General features: G+C 36.8%; 1 protein-coding gene across 2 annotated transcripts in view; it reads left to right on the forward strand.

Moving 5' to 3' along the window:
* The window catches only part of VCL (vinculin), a 54,292-nt gene that overhangs the window by 16,893 nt on the left and 17,211 nt on the right, over positions 1-20,188 (forward strand). For both annotated transcript variants that reach the window (XM_068139851.1, XM_068139850.1), the window contains exons 2-10: positions 332-402; positions 6,743-6,893; positions 8,224-8,332; positions 10,735-10,857; positions 11,132-11,292; positions 16,687-16,777; positions 17,860-18,007; positions 18,376-18,529; positions 19,550-19,725. In XM_068139851.1, the coding sequence (XP_067995952.1) occupies positions 332-402; positions 6,743-6,893; positions 8,224-8,332; positions 10,735-10,857; positions 11,132-11,292; positions 16,687-16,777; positions 17,860-18,007; positions 18,376-18,529; positions 19,550-19,725 (1,184 nt within the window). The remainder of the gene's footprint in view (positions 1-331; positions 403-6,742; positions 6,894-8,223; positions 8,333-10,734; positions 10,858-11,131; positions 11,293-16,686; positions 16,778-17,859; positions 18,008-18,375; positions 18,530-19,549; positions 19,726-20,188) is intronic.

Here is a 20,188-nt window from a genome sequence, read left to right on the forward strand (position 1 = left end):
TTCAGAGTTCTGGGAGATTTTATAACTAAGTGCAGCAAACAAATGGTGTTGTTTCTATTGGGTGGGAATAGAGGGGGAAAGGGAAAAGTGTGTCCTTTGAGTTAATGTGGCAGAGATGCTGGCAGGAAACATTGTGTGATTTTTTTTTTTTTTTTTTAAGGCATTGAACTAACCACAGTAAGTAATTGTTTCAAAAAGAGAGATGGCAAACCTAGTGCAAGGAATTATCCTTAGTAGAAATAGTTATGTTTTTTGTTGCTGTTTTGCTATTTCTTTGTATCTAGATTTTACAGTGAAACTCTGAATCTGAAGTATGACTTTTTTCCTGCAGGTTGGAAAAGAGACGGTGCAGACAACAGAAGACCAGATCTTGAAAAGGGATATGCCACCAGCATTTATCAAGTAAATTCATTTTATTGTAAATCTTCTATTGTAGGTACAGGAAATCTTTCCCAATGATAGACCATTGTTACTCATTTCTGCTGTACAGATTAGAAATTGATCTTGTTTGAATATCTCTTTGGAGTCTTGACTCTGACCTCTGTCAAACATAACCTTTCTGCCAGCACACTGCGGAAAAGTGTGAATCTGCTACTATATGCAGCTTATGCATAATGTTACTGCCTGGAAATTTAAGACACTTAAAGAGAAGTGACTGACACTATTAATTCTTTGACTTGGTGTCAAGTCCAACTGACTTCCTCTTGCTGCTGCTTTAAGTTTTAAAAATCATACCTCTTGTTGTGGAATTACTAAACTTTTTATTGCCAACTGACAAACTTTTAAGTGGTCTCTGTATTAGTGTTGTATTAATATTTTATTTTGTTCCCAAACACAAACTGGGCGGGTAGTTGAAACAAGAAAGCATTAAGGTAAGTAAGAAAATACTAAGATGAGGAACAGAAATTGTCTAAAGAGAAAATTCATTAGGCAATTAAAAAGTATTTAGTGTGTTGCATTGTAAGCTGACAAAGCGAACAATAATAAAAAACATGTTTAGGACCAAATATTATTAGCATAAGAATTCAAGAATTAAATAGCTCAATTTATAGTGAAGTGCAGTCTCTCACTTGAGATCACCTGGTATGTTAATCAAGGTGATGCTACTGCCTGAGAAACTTCCTAGGGGAGTCTAGGGAATAGGAAGTCTGTAGGTTTAACATCTTTGGAGAAAATGACTAGAAATTCTATACTAGAGAAGGAAATTAACAGATCTCAAACACATAGGATTTACTTTGAGTACATTACAGTGTTTCTGTGGAGGGAAGTTCTGCCTTATAAATACAGAAATATTAGAAACAGGGATAAGGGTGTTCTAGGTGATACAACAGTGATGTCTAAACTTTTTGGCCAAAAAAGTTTAGTCTGAAAGCTTTTAAGGAAGTGAAGTAGCCATAGGATAATAATAAAAAAAGTTCGTATATGGAAAACAGATAATTGTTAGTGAAAGAAAAAAAAATGGGTATCTCTGACAGCGGTGGGAGGTTGTCTGTAGGCGTATAGAGTTCTGCTGGGGTTTTGCTTTTCATCATGTTTGTAAATGTCTGGAAACCAGGGTGATCTGCGAAATGAAAGTACTTGCTGATGACTCAATGTCCTGCACAGGGTGTTGAGATTAATGGGTAATTAAGAAATTAGAGCAGGACATTATTAAACTGAAGGTCTTGATAATAAGTGTGGATGATGTTCTGAAAGAGTTGAACTGGTGCACGTGGGGAGCGGTAGGCCTAGTTTCAGGATGCTGACTCTGAACTGTGATTGCCAATAGTGAGCAGGGTTTTGGAGCGTGTCCAGAGAAGGGCAACAAAGTTGGTGAGGGGCTTGGAAAACAAGCCCTATGAGGAGAGGCTGAGGAAGCTGGAGTTGCTTAGCCTGGAGAGGAGGAGACTCAGGGGTGACCTTATTGCTGTCTACAACTACCTTAAGGGGGGGTTGTAGACAGGCAGAGGTTGGTCTCTTCTCCCAGGCAGCCAGCACCAGAACAAGAGGACACAGTCTCAGGCTGCGCCAGAGGAGGTTCAGGCTGGAGGTCAGGAGGAAGTTTTAAACAGAGAGTGATTGCCCATTGGAATGGGCTGCCCGGGGAGATGGTGGAGTCGCCATCACTGGAGGTGTTCAGGAGGAGACTTGTCAGGGTGCTTGGTGCCATGGGTTAGTTGATTAGGTGGTGTTGGATGATAGGTTGGACACGATGATCTTGAAGGTCTCTTCCAACCTGGTCTGGTCTATTCTATTCTATCCATTGGCAAAAGCGTCTACTGTATATGCTCACTAGTGGTCAAAAAAGCATTAGGCTTATCAGCAAAAGATAAAAGGCCAAAATATCACTACATATTTTCCTCCCATGCATTAAATACTGCATGCACTTGTGACCCCTCCATTTCATAAAGGCTGTAGTAGAACTGAAAAAAGCTCACAGAAGGACTTTGTGAACAAATTGCTTATGTATAAGGTAAAGGTAAGGTGACTGGAACCTTTCAGCCTGGGATAGCTGATGGAAGCCCTGACAAAGGTCTGAAGAAGTACAAGCTGCATGACAAAGACAGAAACTTGTACTTCTCTGCTTGTACAAGAACTTGATGGTGACATTGCTCTAAGATAGCATAAACTAACAATAGGGTGAGATTATTTGTACCACAAGCCATGTACTGTTAAAATTCTTTATATATATATTTAAGATTAATAGATAACTATTTAGAGGAATCCATTGTGGGTTATCAAATAGACAAACTGCAAGAAATTTTAAGAACTGAAAATACTTGGAGGATAGGAAAGCACTCCAGAGGAAGTATCCTAAATGCTTACCCTGTTTTACCCTTAGGCATCAACTTGCAGCTACTTTTGGAGATAGGATGCTGAGCTCAGTGTGCCTCTGTTATGATCCACTGTACTGTGATCCTGCTATATGATCTTTATTTGGTGTAGAGGGGTTCAAATTATTGTTTGTTTTGTTTTTCAGGGAAGCTCTTGATGAATTGCATATGAACTTGCAGTTTTGAGGCAGCTCATTTTCTAGCATGTGTTGAATTTGTAGCTAATTTCCATTTTCTTCTTAACTTAGACAAGAGATTAAGGAAAAGAGATTGCTATACTGTTAACAGTCCTGGATCAATACTTAGAAGATCGTGAAGATTTGAGTATTTTAATTACTGCAGGATTGTGGTACAAGCACTGCTGAATAGTACCACTTTATGCTGATGAAAGAGGTTTTCCTGCAGCAATTTATGACTGCTTGAATTGTGATACAAAGAAAAATCATAAACAAAGATTACTGTCACAGTAATGAAACCTACTTTACAAAATGTTTACTTAATACCCTAGAAGCAATAATTTGAATTAGGAAGGTCCAATGGCCTTTATGAATGATGATCTATTGCATTTGGATTTTGATTAATGTGGGCTTTATATCAAAATGAACTAGCACATGTTATAAATCCCTTACTAACACTGTGGAATGTATTGGTGCTGATATCTATGTAGTAGGGAGAAATGACAGTTATAGGTGAGCTGCCAAGGGAGCTTTACCTTTTCCTGCTTTAAAGGGTAGGATTTGGATGCAGGACATGAAGAGGAGGATTTTTGCTGGTTTTAACTTTTAAAAAAATATTATTATTTGGTGTTTTTATTTTATTTTTTTCTTGAGAGGAGGGAGTTTTGTTTAAGTGTTAGTTCAGATATATGCATTTGTCTCTAAGAGAGTGCTCCAGCAGAACTTGTGCTGGTATATGGATGATGGGATAAGGAACAGTGTGTATATGCTAGCACCTCATTCCCTGTCCATATTTTGCCCACTGGGGAGGACCACTAGTTGCAAGGGAGCCAGTCTTGAAGGATGAGGGAGGAGATCTTTTTATTCTTTTCAAAGCTTAAATTTTGGCATGCATGAGACTGGTTTGTAGTAAATGATGGTAAAGTTTTTCAGTACTAGTATGGTTGTGCAGCAAAATAATTTCTTGGCTGCTGAAAAGCTATGATGCATCCCTTTGCTTGCTACTGACATAATCCACATTGGAACTATTGACCTAGAGTTAAAAAATGCTGTGTTCTTTATCTCCAGGGAGTGTGAGTAATGCATATAACTTACATCGCATGTCTTGCAATGTGTTTGCAACACTTGCTATACTTACCTTCTAAAGAAGGAAAGAGATGTAATCTCTAGACAAAAAATAGGGTAACACCCAAATTGTTTGCACAGAGAATACAAATTTGTCTGCCTTAAACTTGCACACACAACCTAATTTAACAAAACAAGCAGTATTGCTATTATGTATCAACATGATTTTATTAGCCAAGCTGAAACTGTGTAAAAAATGTATTTTATTCTAACTTTGTTTTTAGAACTGCAAATAATCTGTAGTAAGTCAACTCACTAAAACTGAAGTGATTGGAAATTGAAGCAAGCTTTATTCAAGTATCAAAGACATTGGTATCTTGGGGCTGGCATCTCTGGGCAAATCCTGAACCTAGAAATCTAAACCAGTAGTTTAGCATAAGCTAATTTTTTTCCCCCTCCCTTCACACTTCATAAGGAACACACTTGACTACCAAAAGAAATATAATTGAAAATGCCATGACTTCTCCACAAAGAATTTGGCTGGTGTTAACATAGCTTTATTGCAATCATATCTCAAAACTAAAAGTGTTTTTTACAAGGCTGGCATTTCTTTAGGTTGCAGTATAATATAGGGATTAGAAAATTCACCATAGCAATGAACCTGTATTCAAAACTTCTGAATGCATGTGATTCTTGGTTCATCTCAGTGAGTATTTGTAGGTTTTTTTGGTTCATTTTGTTGTTAAAAAAAAATAATTAATTGAATTACCTTCCCCCAAATTCTTGTCCTTTTCCTAAAATGCATGTTTTTAAAACACCACTTTGCTTTTTTTGTAGATAGTGCATACTCTTGAGGTCTTTCAAATTCTTTGGGAAGTTTGTAGAAAATGGACACTGTACAAGTAAAATGCAAGTTTACCTTTTGGAAGTTCAGCTCTAAAAACTGTGGAATAAAACTTTCAGTCTTCAGAAACTTTATTTTTCATTGGTTGTGGTGGTTTCTAGGGTATTTTGTTTACATTGATTCTTTTTTGTACAAATGAAAAAGTCAGCCTTGAGATAATTATTAGTATTAAACAGATGACCATGAGATTGAGCTGTAGGAAATGAAGTGTTTTGGAGCCTATAGCTCTAAGGTGGCTGAATAGGCGATTTGTTTAATTCCTGTCTTAGCAGAATTGAAAAGAATAAATGAGAAGCAAGTGGGGAAATCTAATTTAGTGAAGTCAATTGACTTTGGTAATACAACTAAGTATGTTGCATGGTAATGAGAAGACCATTCCCACTATCTTCATTGATGTTCTCCTGTTTTTTCTTATGCAGTTATGAGTTAGCACCATCTGATGTGCTGAGTAAACATCTCACTGAGGACTGGCCCAATTCAGTCTATTCGAAGGAGTCATTAACTGAAAACTTTAATTTCAGAATTTTTTTTCATGTAATGAGTGTCTTATTTCTAGTATAGTTAAGTTCAGATGTAACCACTAAATTCTGCCGTTTGTATTAACAGGGAATGTAGAGGAGAAAATGAGCTAATTGTGTAACTTTCCAGTGGTACTGAACCAGGAGTACATAACTGAAAATGATTCAAGTATGTCCAAGTGGTCAGTAAAAAATAGGCTGTATGACAAGCATGAAAAATTTGTGATAAGCAACAGTATTGCTGTAGTAAAAGGGTTTAATGTTTGTTGGAATCTCCTGTAACTTGAATTAGGTACACAGCACTCATATGCATAAAGCCTGTGTATGAGGCTACACTTAAATTTCTGTTAAATGGGACCGAATGTAGAAGTCAGTCAGTGTACTCTAATTGCAGTTGAGAGTGGCATAGCTAACATGGAACTGAATTTTATATTCCTTTAAGCTGTGATTAAGTAATTACAGGAGAGCAAAACCAAAAACTTTTTGCTGTTTAAGTACTTGAAATTTAAAAAAAAATTGTGTGAAATGGCTTGATGGAATGTGATTTCAGAGCTCATTTGCCTATTGTAGTACCTTCTGTGTTACTCTAGTTACATACTGTAGTACCTTGCAATACCTCATTTTTAATTTGAAATCTGGTATTGCAAGCTGCATTAGAAATTAATACCTTATCACTACATTTTGTGCCTATTTAAAATGCTGCCTGGTGCAAATGTTGATGCTCTGAAGAACTGGATTACAGCTCCAAGCAGGGCACTGTTTTAGTTTTCCTAATAATAGGGGGTTTTATTCTTAATGTGTAGCTGTCATTTATGAATAGCAAATGATTACTGAATGACAATGCAAATACAAGGTTGATAACAATTAGCAATTACTTTGTGAAGTCCAAAAGCATAGTTGTTTTGTCTTATTCCCTCCCTTGTTATAAAGAACAAAATGTGTTTTACTGTGTTGGGACTTCTCAACAACACTGACTGCTGTGCATGGGATAGATCAGACATTCCCTTCATTGGAAGATTGCTTTTATTTCTGTCATGCAGTTATTGGTTACTTTCTTGGTGAAATAAACACGAGAAGGCTTGATGAAGCTCTGATCTAGTTGGGGGTGTGCATTCCGTGATTCTGTAATCTTGCTTTATGGAAGTGTAGAATGATAAGTTTGCTTACAATGCTTTAAGTAGTAAAGTTAAAAACGAGTCCAGCATTTTCTCAACTCTCTTGTCACATAGACAGAAACTAATCAGCAAGCTTTATCTGACTTTTCAGAGTGGAGAATGCCTGCACCAAACTTGTTCGGGCTGCACAGATGCTGCAAGCAGATCCTTATTCAGTACCAGCTCGTGACTATTTAATTGATGGGTCAAGAGGCATCCTTTCTGGAACATCAGACTTGCTTCTGACATTTGATGAAGCAGAGGTAGGAATCTCAGCATGATTGACATGGGTATTACTGATTTCAAATATTTACCTAGCTGAATTAGCTTAGTCTAGGTGTATTAAATGAGTGTGGTTTTGGTTATGTTTACCTTGGAGGCAAAAATAGGTATTTGTGCCTTGGAGGTGTAGTTTGCATTCCAGGAGGAACTTAGGCTTGTGGCTCTGTGTGAAGTAATGTTAAAGTATTGCCTGTGATTATTCCTTAAAAAGGCCGGATCCCATCAACCCTGGTGTTAGATTTTCCTGACACTCTTCTGTGTTCTCTTCACCTTACCTGTTACTGGTCCTCATTCTCTGTAAACTTTCATTGAAAAGCCCAAGTCTAACATGTATCTCACTCATAAGCTATGGCAGTTTAATTGGCCTTGGGGCATGAGAGGTAATACAAATTCTGGGCCTGTCTGGTTGGTCAACCGGAAGACGTGTTCTGATGGATCTAACAGTTGCTGTATTTTTGCTGCTGCGCAAGCCAAAAAGCTCAGAAGTGCTGTTTGTCCATCTGGTGAGACAAAAAAAAGCTACAGTTGGGAACTTAAAAGTTTTAAATGTTTCTTATTTGAAAATATGTCTTTGTTATGGATCTTTCTTTCTGGGAATGTTTCTTGCTCATTTGAAAATTGCAAACATGCTGCTATGAGGAAATGAAGCTCATGTTGTTAGGGATGTTGATGTTAACTCATTCTTCGATGAGAACTGTATGTGGTGTTTTCAGAAGCCATGTGGTTCAGAAGGTTAGAAAATTAAATGACAGAACTCTGTTTTGGAATCAAATATCAACTTAAAGTTAAGCTGAGGCAGATGTCCAGTAGTAAATAAAGTAGTCTTCACAGATTTTTTTCTGTGAATCTGGAAAGATTAAGATGTTGGGTCTGTCCCACTGGAATGTTTTGTCCTTATGCAAACCTGTATGCTGAACAATGCCTGAAGTCTTATTTCTACGTATCTTTGCTTTGTGGTTCAAGTTAAATACTTTTTCATTGCAATTTAATCAGTAAAACCTTGAGCATGCTAGTGTACTTAAAGGCACCTGCTTGTAACCTGTTCTCTCAAAGCTGTCATTTGATCATGTGAAATGAAAACACTGAAAATAGGGTTTTGCCTTGCTCAGAGTGGAATGCTGATTAAATAACTGTCTTCGTTAATATAGTTCTCTTGAATAATGGTATTGTGGGTAATTAATGAGTATCTCAGACCTTTGAGACCATAAGTCATATTAGCAAATGCTATACCTGTTCTAATAATAGGTTTACATTGCTAATAAAAGAGTAGCTTAGCTTCAGCTAATAAATGATGGGATGTTCCTTTTTTAGGTCCGTAAAATCATCCGAGTCTGCAAGGGAATATTGGAATATCTGACCGTGGCGGAAGTAGTAGAGACTATGGAGGATTTGGTGACATACACAAAGAACCTAGGGCCAGGTTTGATTTGCTACAGCCTATCATGAACACTAAATACAGTCTTTTCCACTACCATTTTTTACCCTCAGCACCTTCTCACCTAGGTTTTGAGTCTTTGGACAGTGATTAAAACAGTTACTTGAAAGTGTCTGTTGGAAAGAGTTTTAAACTAGTAGGTCAATGATGAGTGCTTTCTGATTTCCATTCTCTTTTCAAGAATGTAGAAGAGTTGAGATGTTGGTAAATTATATGTACTACACAGTTGATACATGCTGTACTTGTCATACATTATAAGCGAGAAGTAAGTGTGCGTTAGAGTGAAACAAGTAGAAAAAGCTGTGCAGTTGCAGCTATAGATGAAGACTGTTAAGCAGGTAAAATGTCTGTACTGACTGAGATGGTCAGGCCTTGGAGTATCTTGAGTAGTATAAGCTATTTGCTAGGAATTTGCATTTTAGTGAGGCTGCAGAAATAGCTGTCTTGCAGTATAATACAGAAACCCCAGCTGTTGCAGAAATACAGTCTGTTATTTGATGCTCCTTCACTACGTGCTGGTTCAGTGTGTTAACTCACACTTTGACTGGTGGAAGTGATTAGTAAGTAAAGCACAGGGTTTCTATAGAGGAAACTACCATGAATCTCTATCTACTACTACAAACATTTTAGTTTCATCAGGCATGAAGTAGTTCAGGTATTTAACAAAAGCATTCTATAAAGTCTAGTTGTTGAGCTGTTAGCATAAGAATTAAATTACATTGAATTAAAGATGGCTTATATAAACAGAGCAGGTATCTAGTTAGTACTTCATAAATAAGAATATGCATGTAGCATAAGAATAACTAGTTAATAAATGAAATTACTAGCTGTTCTTATGTCCCAGGGCATGTTTGTAGATAATCCTGGTTTTATTTTACTTTGTTTCTAGATGTGAAAAAAGCTTTATTTGAAGAGATAGCTTTCCTTAAACTATTTTTGTTGTGTCAGAAGTTATCTTCAATTAAATGTTTGTCTCATTTCAAACAGGAAAAGGTGAAGCAAAAATGGATCTTCTTTCTGTCAAACTTGTCCTTTGTCTTAATATATGCAATTTTAGTTCCTCTGTGGTCACTGTCATCTGTCTTGAAAATGAAGTTTCCTCAAACTTCAGTTTACTTTATTTGGCATACGCAATGTACTGGTATGTGTGTATAATAGAGGTGATACATGTTGGGCAAATGTTTCAGTTTTGGTGAGTGACACATAGACTTCTGTACCTTTATTAAAGATAGGCTATAAATCCTGGATTTGGTTGTGCTGGGTCAACAGTTGGACTTGGTAATCTTAAAGGTCTCTTCCAACCTAAACAGTTCTAGGATTCCATGATGTTCTTAATAGCTAATCTGGTGCTGCTGGCATGCCTTAGAAGCACCATCTCTGTCTAAGCTAAATGCAGTTCAAGATTTACAGCCTATGGCTACAAAATTTGTTACGCCTGTAGTCCTTGTTCCCTTTAGCTGTATCAATGGACATCTGAACCTTAATATGAACACGACATAAATAACAGGAATATGAGCATGTGCACTCAAAATCAATAAAGTTTTAAAGGTTTTATGTTGGAAATAGAGAGGAGAACTTGATTACATATTTAGTCATTTGTAATTTGAAAGGAAAGGTGATTCTGCACATCCTACCCCTGTATGCTGCCATTGTGGGGATTCTACTTCTTTTCAGTATTATCATTAAAGCCTAAGATGCTAACCAGAAGAAAAGTAATTTAACCAGACTAGAGTGTTTTCTTTCAGTTTTGTCAGCTGTAGGGGTGAGAGAGAGTAGGACTGCAACAGCACCAATTTAAATTGGCTTAAATTTTTATTAAGCAGTGTCTGAAGTTTTGAACATGTGCTGTGTGGTAAACCTCACAAGTCTTAGGTATTGAAAATAGATCTAGAATAGCTCTAGAATAAATGTAATTCTTTCCATTCTTCTGGAGTGATGAAATATTTCTAGCACAACTGAAGTATAAGTAGATGCAGTTCTTGAGCTCCGGTAGAACCTCAAGGCAAACAAACCAACCACTTAACTTTTTCTGTCATTCACACTTAAGGCTTTGATCAACAGAAAAGAAAATAAAAAAGACCAAAAAACCCAGCCTGTAAACTGGGTTCCAGAGTTAATGAAGGGACTGTGTGTACTGAATCAATCATTTCAGGGATTTTTCTATTTCATTACTGAAGAAGAATTTTGAGGAGCCTGTTATACTTTGCATAGTGACTAGGTAGCTTCTCTGAAGCATCTGCAACATGATTTAACAGCTGCTAATATGAAAAATATGTTTTAAACTAACATAGTTGTCATAACTCATTAAACTTTGTTGAACTGTTGCAAATTAGACTTAATACTACACTTCTTTCTTTATGAGTATGTTCAATCACATTCTTTTTTAGGCATGACCAAGATGGCCAAAATGATTGATGAGAGACAGCAGGAGTTAACTCACCAGGAGCATAGGGTTATGTTGGTGAACTCCATGAATACTGTAAAGGAGCTATTGCCTGTACTCATTTCAGGTATTTTCAGTGTTAAATTTTTAATATCATTCTAAATTGCTGTCTGTTTTGATTTAGGGTTCCAACACCTTAAGATTATTGGAAACAGCCTGGACGTTGCTTCTGTACTAGTTGCAAATAACTGTGCTTCTTGAATTAAAAGTGCAGTGTCTTTGAGATAAAATGGTCCCTGCAAAACAAAATGTACTAGTTCTGTATAAATGCAGTAGGAGGTTACCTTGAGCATTGATCGTGTCCTGCACATACCTTTTTCTGATCTATGGTATTTTCACAGCTATGAAAATTTTTGTAACTACAAAAAATTCTAAAAGTCAGGGAATAGAAGAGGCCTTGAAAAATCGCAATTTCACAGTAGAGAAGATGAGTGCAGAGATAAATGAAATAATCCGTGTATTACAACTCACTTCTTGGGATGAAGATGCCTGGGCGAGCAAGGTAGGTTTTATACCTCCATTCGTATATAGAAGTTTTAATTTGTATGTACTGTGGTATACACTTACAACCTTGTGTTTTGAGACTGAACAATGCATTTGTACATCAGTTGTGCAGTCTCTTCAAAGTCCAAGACTGTCTTCAGATATGATTGTATTTGTCTTTCACATTTTGCTTTCCCTCAACAAGCTAAGTAAAAGCAGAGTGGTGTGTGAAAGTGGTTTAGGGGTTTACTGCACCTGGTCAAACAGAAGACTTAGATTTGTTCAGTTTAGTTTTGGCATGGTTTGTAAATCCAGCAATACAGCATATTCCTCTTGGAGAAAGATTTATTTTTTGTTGTTGCTTACTATTATTTTAAATATACACAGAGCTATGATACATAAGCATATTTGACAGAGGAAAGTTAGATATAAAATTCACCATTCTATACATTAAGCTGGTCTTGTAGCTAAACATTGATAGGTGAGATGACCTGAGACTTTTCTCCTGGATAATACTAGAAAAGGTAGGCTGCTGTGATTGTACCTTGTGTAAAAGGTCTGAAGTCTCGTTTTCAGTCTGGACATGGAAGCAAACTTCAAGTGCTAACCTTGTTTCAAAGAAATATGTTAGGCTAAATATCCTTTATGCATAAGTGTGATGTCTGTGAAGCTGGCATGTAGACAGTATTGGCTCCTTATAACTCATTCAGGAGTTAAGTGGTGCTCTTGAGTGATACCCACTGAAGATGCTGAAATGTCTAGCAGACCATGAAGTCGGCCTCACAGACAAAATTGGTTAGGTATTGATGTGGCCTTACAAATAAGAATAGCTATGTAACTGGAATACCTACCAGTTTTTAATTTTTAGTGCCTTGAAGTGAATTTGCTGAAGGAATGAGTTTATTATTTTTTTAAGGGTTAGAGTCACAAGTAACCCTGCATACATTCAAGAAAATATTTGGACTCGAAGCCAGATTTATTAACAAATAAAATGTTGCAGAAAATCTAACCCTGATGTAATCTAGGCATTAAAATCACTTTGTCCTATATTGTTTGGCACTTGGTCCTCAGTTTGCCTTTTGAATTTTGTCACAATCACTTCCTTATTATGACTACTTTCTGCATCTTTGTTTTTGTTGTCCTGTTTCTTACCCTTTTCTCACCTTTAGAAGGTAAGCTTTCTTCCACAGCCTACACCTCTACTGTACTAAACCCCAGAAAGCATGCATGTGGGATTTTGTGCTGTGTGCAGACTGTGTGCTGTGCAATTTTGTATTCTTGTGCCAGCTGTGACACCATACTTACATATTTACATATGGAGGTTTTCACATGGTCTCATTAGCTCTGTCCACCTATATGTGGAATTGGCAGTTGCAAAGGGAATAGTAATTGCTAGCTGAATTCTGACTGAGTCTGATTAGAATTAGCCCAAGATTTTAGAGCACATCCTTGCAGAATGCTTCTGTGGTGATTTGTATGACTAGCCTCTGTAGCTACCAGTGTGGGGAATAGGGTTTGCAGGGGCAAACTTTCTTCAAAGCCAGAAAGCTTTAGTAAATCAGGTATTTAGTCCGTTCCATAGTATTTCACCAGTGACCTTCTTTCAGTTCAGATGATTAATTTTTCAAGTCTAAGCATAAAACTTTGGTTTTCTGTGTGGGTTTTTTCAGCTCAGTATTTTTTCAGTTGAGCATTCCTGTATTTTCTGAAACAAAAGAGCTTAGTAGTAATGGTTGTTGGTTGGTTTTGGTTTGTGGTTTGTTTTTCTTAAATTAAGGTGCACTGAAAATTTGGAGCTGTAGCACTGGGCAAATAGTCCAAACAGTTATGACAAAGAATTTAAGTTGAAAAATGCAGTGGGATAAGAAGCAGGAAATAGTTTCCTAATGGCTATCTAATACAGATATATGCAGATACTGAAAAGATCTAATGGTTGACTTACTATTTCTCTGTGAGGAAGGCAGAGGAACTCTTTTTAATTCTCCTTGAGATTACTCTTGCATGTGTTTTTGTGGAACAAAGTAAGGTGTACTTGGGTGTGCACTGCCTTGAATTTTTACCTGTATAGTATTGTTGAGGATGGAGTTAATATTTATTATTTCATCCTGAATGGTTTATACATTGAAGTATTACAAAATCTACTTAGAGGTAGTGAAGAATGAACAAGTGTGTGGAGTCAAAGTTGTAAGCTTTATTTGTAAACGATTTGTTGGTCTTTCTAGACTCTGAAATTCACATGACTGTCATTGTATTGCAACTGTCTCTGTTTGCACCAACACTGCATTTATTTATTTATTCGAAATTGCATGCTGATTTAGAATTCAAATACTGGCAAAAAATCATCTCTTTACAAAACCTTGGGGAAGGGAGGTGGGGGGGCCTTTAAAAATCTGTATTTATTTCTTCTGTTCATAGCTTTGTACCTTTTATCTTTGAACTTTGCATTTTCCTGGGGAATGGAGCTTTCTCTTGTTTGATTTCAGTGTTTATTTTTTAAAGAAACTTGAAGTAATATTCAATTCAAACACATTCCACTTCCATTGAAATGGAGAGCACTAAAAGCTGTAGAAAGCTGAGAACTACCCAGTGTCTTGCAGGACTGAACCCTGGATGGTGACTCAGCTATCTATACTGCTGGAAGGCTGGCTTTGCCTATTTCCTTCAACATCTGAAGAACCTGAAAATGTTCATGTCCATGGGATGTGATGGGCTGTACCCACAGGTGCTGAGGGAACTGGTGGATGAGGTTGCTAGGCCACTCTCCATCATACTCCAAAAGCCATGGCAGTACAGGGAAGTCCCCACTAACTGGAAAAGGGGAAACCCCTTTGGCCTAGAGGGGAACCACGGGGAGAGGAGTAAAATAAATCCTTTTTGGCTGATGAAACTACTCTATATGAAACCTTTTTTGCAGGGTAGCTGTAGGATTTCTTTTTTTTCTCTTGCTTAGAATGGATACTTCACAGTCACATCCCAAAGACTAAAATTTTAAACATATGTAGCTGTTTAGGAAGGAGCAGGCATTTAAACAGGTCCAGAAATCAGCAGTATCAAGACACTTCCAAAAAGTTTTAAGACCTTGAGTAAGCTGCTCTTTGTTTAAATTGAGTATTCCTACTTCTGTCTTCCTGCTTAATAGACTCAATTGGTGCGTAAGTCCAGATATGTCAGGATTGCTATGCATTTGTTGCTTGCCAAGTATCTGATGCCAGATGCCACTGTGGCAGAAACAAAAGTGCAATACCGAGAAACCTCAAGAAAGATGTATTTTAATGCCCTATTTAAAAATGCTTTACATTAGCCTGATGAGGGGCTTTCATTGCAAATCTGAGAGGCATTACTTGCCATGATGTTTTGAGCTGTGAAAATGGGGAAATCTATGCTTTAAAAGCAGGTGTCCTGGAGCAGTTCAACTGCTATGGATTTTTTTAAATTTATTTTTAATTTTCTAAGAGGAAAAGGGAATGGTATCTTGGAAATGTGTGCAGGGATAAGCAGGATAGCAAGATTTACACTGGAGTTATATAGCCATCATATGATAGGACAGATAGGGCTTGCTAGCGCTTACTAGTGCTAGCAGTTACAAAATCATGAGTGTAAAAGCTAAAATAACCTTGGTTGTGGTTGTTTGTGTTTTTGTGGTTTTTTTTGTTCCTGGATATAAGGTTTTCAATTCAGTCTTCTATATAATGTTGCTGAAGCTGCAGCTTTGCAGACAGCTGAGACAACACAAAAACCTGTGTTAATAAAAAGGGAAAGCAAAGAGTTTTCCCAACACTTTTTTTCAGCCATCCCACAACTATCGCCTCATCAGCACACTAAGCAACATCTGTTGCCTTTTTAAATATTCATTCAGTTCTTTGTTTCAGACTGTTTCTGGGTAGACAGGCCTGTAGGGGGCCATTTGGCCCAGACTATATGGGCCCATATATGAAACAACAGAGCACTTAACCTCTATCGTCGCTGCTACTAAGGTGTTTTATTATATGAATTTGAATATTTAAGTGACTGTTTGCTTGTCTTAAACATTAATTGCACAGATATCAATCTATAGAGAAGATAACTTTTAAAAGAATGTGCCCATTTCCCACACCTAGTTGTTTATCTTACTCTTCTTAAAAAGGTCATGACCTAATTCTGAGACCAAGTTTCTAGACTTGAGAACCAAACAGGTGAAAACAGTTCTTCTGTCAGGCTGTGATTCAAGAGCTTTTTAAATACCCAGCAGTGTCACATGATCTTTTGGAAAGTTGGTTGCTGAATTACATTATAGCACCTTACAGATAGCTGACAGCACAATGTGCCTGAAAAAAAATGCCAAAATGTTGATGGTGATGTTGACATATGTCTTTGAGAATGAGCATGCAGAACGAATAAAATGTGGCAGTTTTTTAGTGTTGTCAGGGTATCACGTACTGTGCCAGATACTGATCACTAATGCTAGTAGGCTTCTCTTAGTGAAAGTTGAACATAGACAGTTGAATTCAGTTAATAACATGAGCCAAGCTTCTTTTCATCATCTGTATACTAATCATGGGATGTTAGATGTGTTTCAAATTATTTCTATGACATGTGGTAAAAGCTCTTTTGGCACTTTCCCACCTTTCTACTTAAGATACTTGCTACTCTTTTTGATAGCTTTCCATTTGGGTAAGATAGAAAACTTCTGGCCTCTAGTGGAGAGATGACAAATGAACAATTAACAGAGTATGCGGAGAAAGCAGAACTGTATGCCTTTATCTTCTCTACTGAAATAGGTGATGGATAATAGCAACAAAATGGTCCAACATGCCGTTTCTATGATCCTCCTGGAAGAGGATTTCTCAGATGAAAACTCTGTGCATACGTGCCTTTGTTTCCTAAGACATGAAATTCCATATTTGAGAATTCCAGGTATTAGCAGGCAGTCTGCTTTTCTGCAAGCAGCAACTGTTAAGACTTTAAGCAGCAGAGCAGGTGAAAAATGTAGAGGCTCAGCCTCTTAAACTGAAGTAAGTAGTAAAATTCACTGACCAATTTCAATTTTTCAAAATGTAATCTTATTGTTACAACTTCTCTATATGTCCTGATCTACATTAAGGAAGAAAATAGAACTAACTCCAAGATGTGTGCTTTTTAGAGCTCTGACTTTAGAAATTAAATCACTGTTAAATAAAGGAATACAAAACCCACTAAAACTGCATGCATATCTTCTGCATTTTGAGTGAAATGAAAATGTCTGTCTTGATTGGAAAGAAGTGATTATGACCTGCAAGTTTGAAAATGGGGTTTTGAGCTGTTTATGTGGATTTGTTTCCAGAAGTAGACTCTGCTTTATAGCACTTCTGTCAGCTTTGGCTGTGATTATTTGTGCTTTGATTATTATTTATTATTTTTTTTTGCAAATCATTTTGGTGTTTTCTCTTTCGTAAAGGACACTGAAGCTATGAAAAGAGCTTTAGCCTTAATAGACTCAAAGATGAATCAGGCAAAAGGTTGGCTGAGAGATCCAAATGCACCTCCAGGTAATACTTTTTAAAAAATAACAGCACAATGAATTTTTCTTTGTTTCATTTTAAATATCCAAATAATTCTGTTTAAGACAAAATTACTGTAAAGCATTAGTAAGCCTTACATGGATGGTTCTCAAGGAGCCTTCATTTGTTCCTTTCTTTAGATACTGGAGGGGAACAAGTGTCAAATGACCTGTCAAAGCTTTGCTGCTATTCAGTTGTCTAAATAATATAGTCTCCATAACATACATGGTTTTTCTGTGTCCCAACAGTAAAAAGAAAACCCCATAAATTGCATTGAACACCATTTAACTGCTGTCATAGCTAATATTTAAAATCCATCCTTTTGTGTTTTCAAATGTGTATAATTTTAGATCAGCCATCTTTAAGTATTTTTCTTTCAGTCTTGACATTAAATTTTTAACATGAAACCCTACTGTAAATACTGTACCTTTGAGTCACCTTTATGTAAAGGCTTTGTCCTTGTGTGTATCTTTAAAGCAAAGAAAGGTAGGAAAAAGCCTTTGACGTTTGGATTGTGAAAGACCTTATCTGAAAGACTTCCAACTTTTAAAACTCTCTTTTGGCTTAAGTTTCAGAGGAAGTGGCCTGTTAAGTGTCTGTGGAGCTGCTGCTTATACTGATGATAGACCTTACTGCAAAGCAGATTTTACTGTGTTACTTGGTGAATCAGGGTGGGTTTCAAGTAAAAGGGATATTGCTCTTGCATCTTATTTAGCCAAAATCAAATCAGGCTTACAACTGGCTGAAGTTAAGTCTCCGTGAGTCTTGCCATGTTGCTTTTTCCCTTCCCAGTTTGAATTACAGATTCTACATATAAAGTATTGATAGAAATTAAGCTATGATAACAGAATGATTAAATTACTTGAAATAGATGGCATATGATGTACATTAAGGCTATACTTCATGGCTTCAGAAATGCTGTTACATTGGGTGCGTATCTTAGAGTTCATGATACATGTATTTCCATGACTGAACCTGATGCAGTTTGTGGTGGGACTTGAAACTACCAGTTTACTCAGGAACTGGTAAGGAATGTCTAGTTTGTTTTGCTAACTGTTTCTACATTTTAGGTGATGCTGGTGAGCAAGCGATAAGGCAGATCCTTGATGAAGCTGGAAAAGCAGGGGAACTGTGTGCTGGCAAAGAACGCAGAGAGATTCTGGGGACATGCAAAACACTGGGCCAGATGACTGATCAACTAGCTGAACTCCGAGCTAGGTAAGTCTGCTACTTTTAATGGACAGTTTCTTAGTATTACTAAAATGATTTTTCTGAGATCACAGTTGTATCAATTACTAACCTGCAGGAGAGAAGCCCAGTAGCTGTATCTTGCATTTTTTACTTCAATGTCTTCTGATAAGAATAATACCTATTAATATGTGAAATAATAACTATATAATATGATGAGCAGAAATTGTTGAGTTGGAGTTTCCCCAGAGGGGGGTGGAAACTACATCCCATTAAATACTGAATCTCTTTCAGTAATTGCTGGGGATGCTCATAAACAGTTTTTACTACCTCTTCAATGAAGTACAGCTTTATTCAATCCTGAGCTGAATCTGGGATGCTCTTTTTGTTTTGGGCAGAGGACAGGGTGCTACACCCATGGCTATGCAGAAAGCACAGCAGGTGTCACAAGGTCTGGATTTGCTCACTGCAAAAGTGGAGAATGCAGCCCGCAAACTGGAGGCCATGACAAACTCAAAGCAGGCAATTGCTAAGAAGATTGATGCTGCCCAGGTACTGTTAAAGATTTAATAAACACTTCAGAACATGGTTATATTACTGCTGCTAGAGCTGTTTTACTGAACTATTGCAGTTGTTCACAAGAAAAAACACAATTACTTGTTAGGGGATACTTGGTTTTATAAAGAGAAACTTCAGCTTGGTAATTTACTGGTTGTGGACGTTTTTGCTGCATGATTTCCCCCCCCCCCCCCGAATTTATATAGCACTGCTAAAATAAAAAAAAATCAATGTTATGAAATGAAAACAAGGAAGCACACCAAACTGGGACATAAACTGACTGACCTTATTAGAGAAAAGGGCAAGTTTCAGACTGCACAGATTTACTTGTGGCTAGCACCAGAGCTGTGCCTTAGGGCTCTGCTTTGGGAATGAAGTTCAGAATCTAGAACTTCATATTCATGACAAGAGCAAAACAATGTTAATGAAATTACTTTTTCTTTTAGTTCATCCTTTCTTTTTGCATCTTTAGTCTCCCTCAGTGGCCAGTCTGTTACCCAGTGGTGATGATTCACCAAGTAATGAACCTTCTATATATACCTTATCTAAATATGTGTATATAATTATGTATACATATACATGACTATAATATATGTCAAATGAAATGATAATAAGACTTTTTAGGAGGAGCTCTGTAAGGGTGCTACACTGTGTACAATAGAATCTCTCCTAAATTTTGTTGTTTTTTTTTTTTTTTCTGAAAGCCCAATTGTGAGTCTCCAAATCCATAATTTAAGTTTTCTGTCTGGAATTACTGTTGGGAAATGTTTGGAAGGAAGAGAATGTAAAAATCTTTGGGTAGATTTCATCTAGTTCAATATCTTTTTTTTTCAGAATGGAAAGTCTGCTAGATAATAGAAAAACTTCATGGTATTAAATAAACAGGAAATGCTTTTGACAAGCATCTTCTGTTAAAGTTTTGAAAGCTGTATTGGTAATTCTTTTTGTTTAAAAGTCTCTATGGAGTTAATATTACTGCTTATCTTCGCTCAAACACAACTACTTTTCACTAAGAATTGGCTTGCGGATCCGAATGGGGGCAACGAAGGAGAAGAACATATTCGAGGAATTATGGCTGAGGCAAGAAAAGTTGCAGAATTATGTGAAGAGCCTAAAGAGAGAGATGATATCCTTCGTTCCCTGGGGGAAATCTCTGCTTTGACAGCAAAGCTGTCAGAATTGCGACGACAGTATGTATTATTTTTATCACTGCTAAGTTATTGAATTGCTTTCATTTGTAGTTCAAAGTGCTGCACAGAATCAGAATATTGATGTGATGATTAATTGGGAAGTATATTTTCCTCCAAGGACTGGGAATGGACATTTCTATCCTGCATTTAGTACAGACAGAATGTGAACAATTGCTCAGTTCCTAGGTGGGAGGAAGGTAACTTTTTAACATCCTTTACAAAAATGTAGTGTTAAATATATGGCATCCTTTTTAGTGTTTCAGCCTAATGACTTTTATCCCAAAGCCCAACTTGCACTATAAAATACAGTAACTAGAGTTTATTGCCTAGAAAATACTTTCTTCCTACTGCCTAGGGAATATTTGACAGGCAAACCAAAGCCAAAAATTATCCCTCTTGTATTGTCAAAGCACTTCAAAGGAATGAAATAATGTGAAATATAAGTCTGTCTGTATAAACAAAT

Source organism: Melanerpes formicivorus, unplaced genomic scaffold (genome assembly GCF_026170545.1).
Source record: "Melanerpes formicivorus ecotype bairdi unplaced genomic scaffold, bMelFor1.0.p_v2 SCAF_6, whole genome shotgun sequence".
In the NCBI taxonomy this organism is placed as follows: domain Eukaryota; kingdom Metazoa; phylum Chordata; class Aves; order Piciformes; family Picidae; genus Melanerpes; species Melanerpes formicivorus.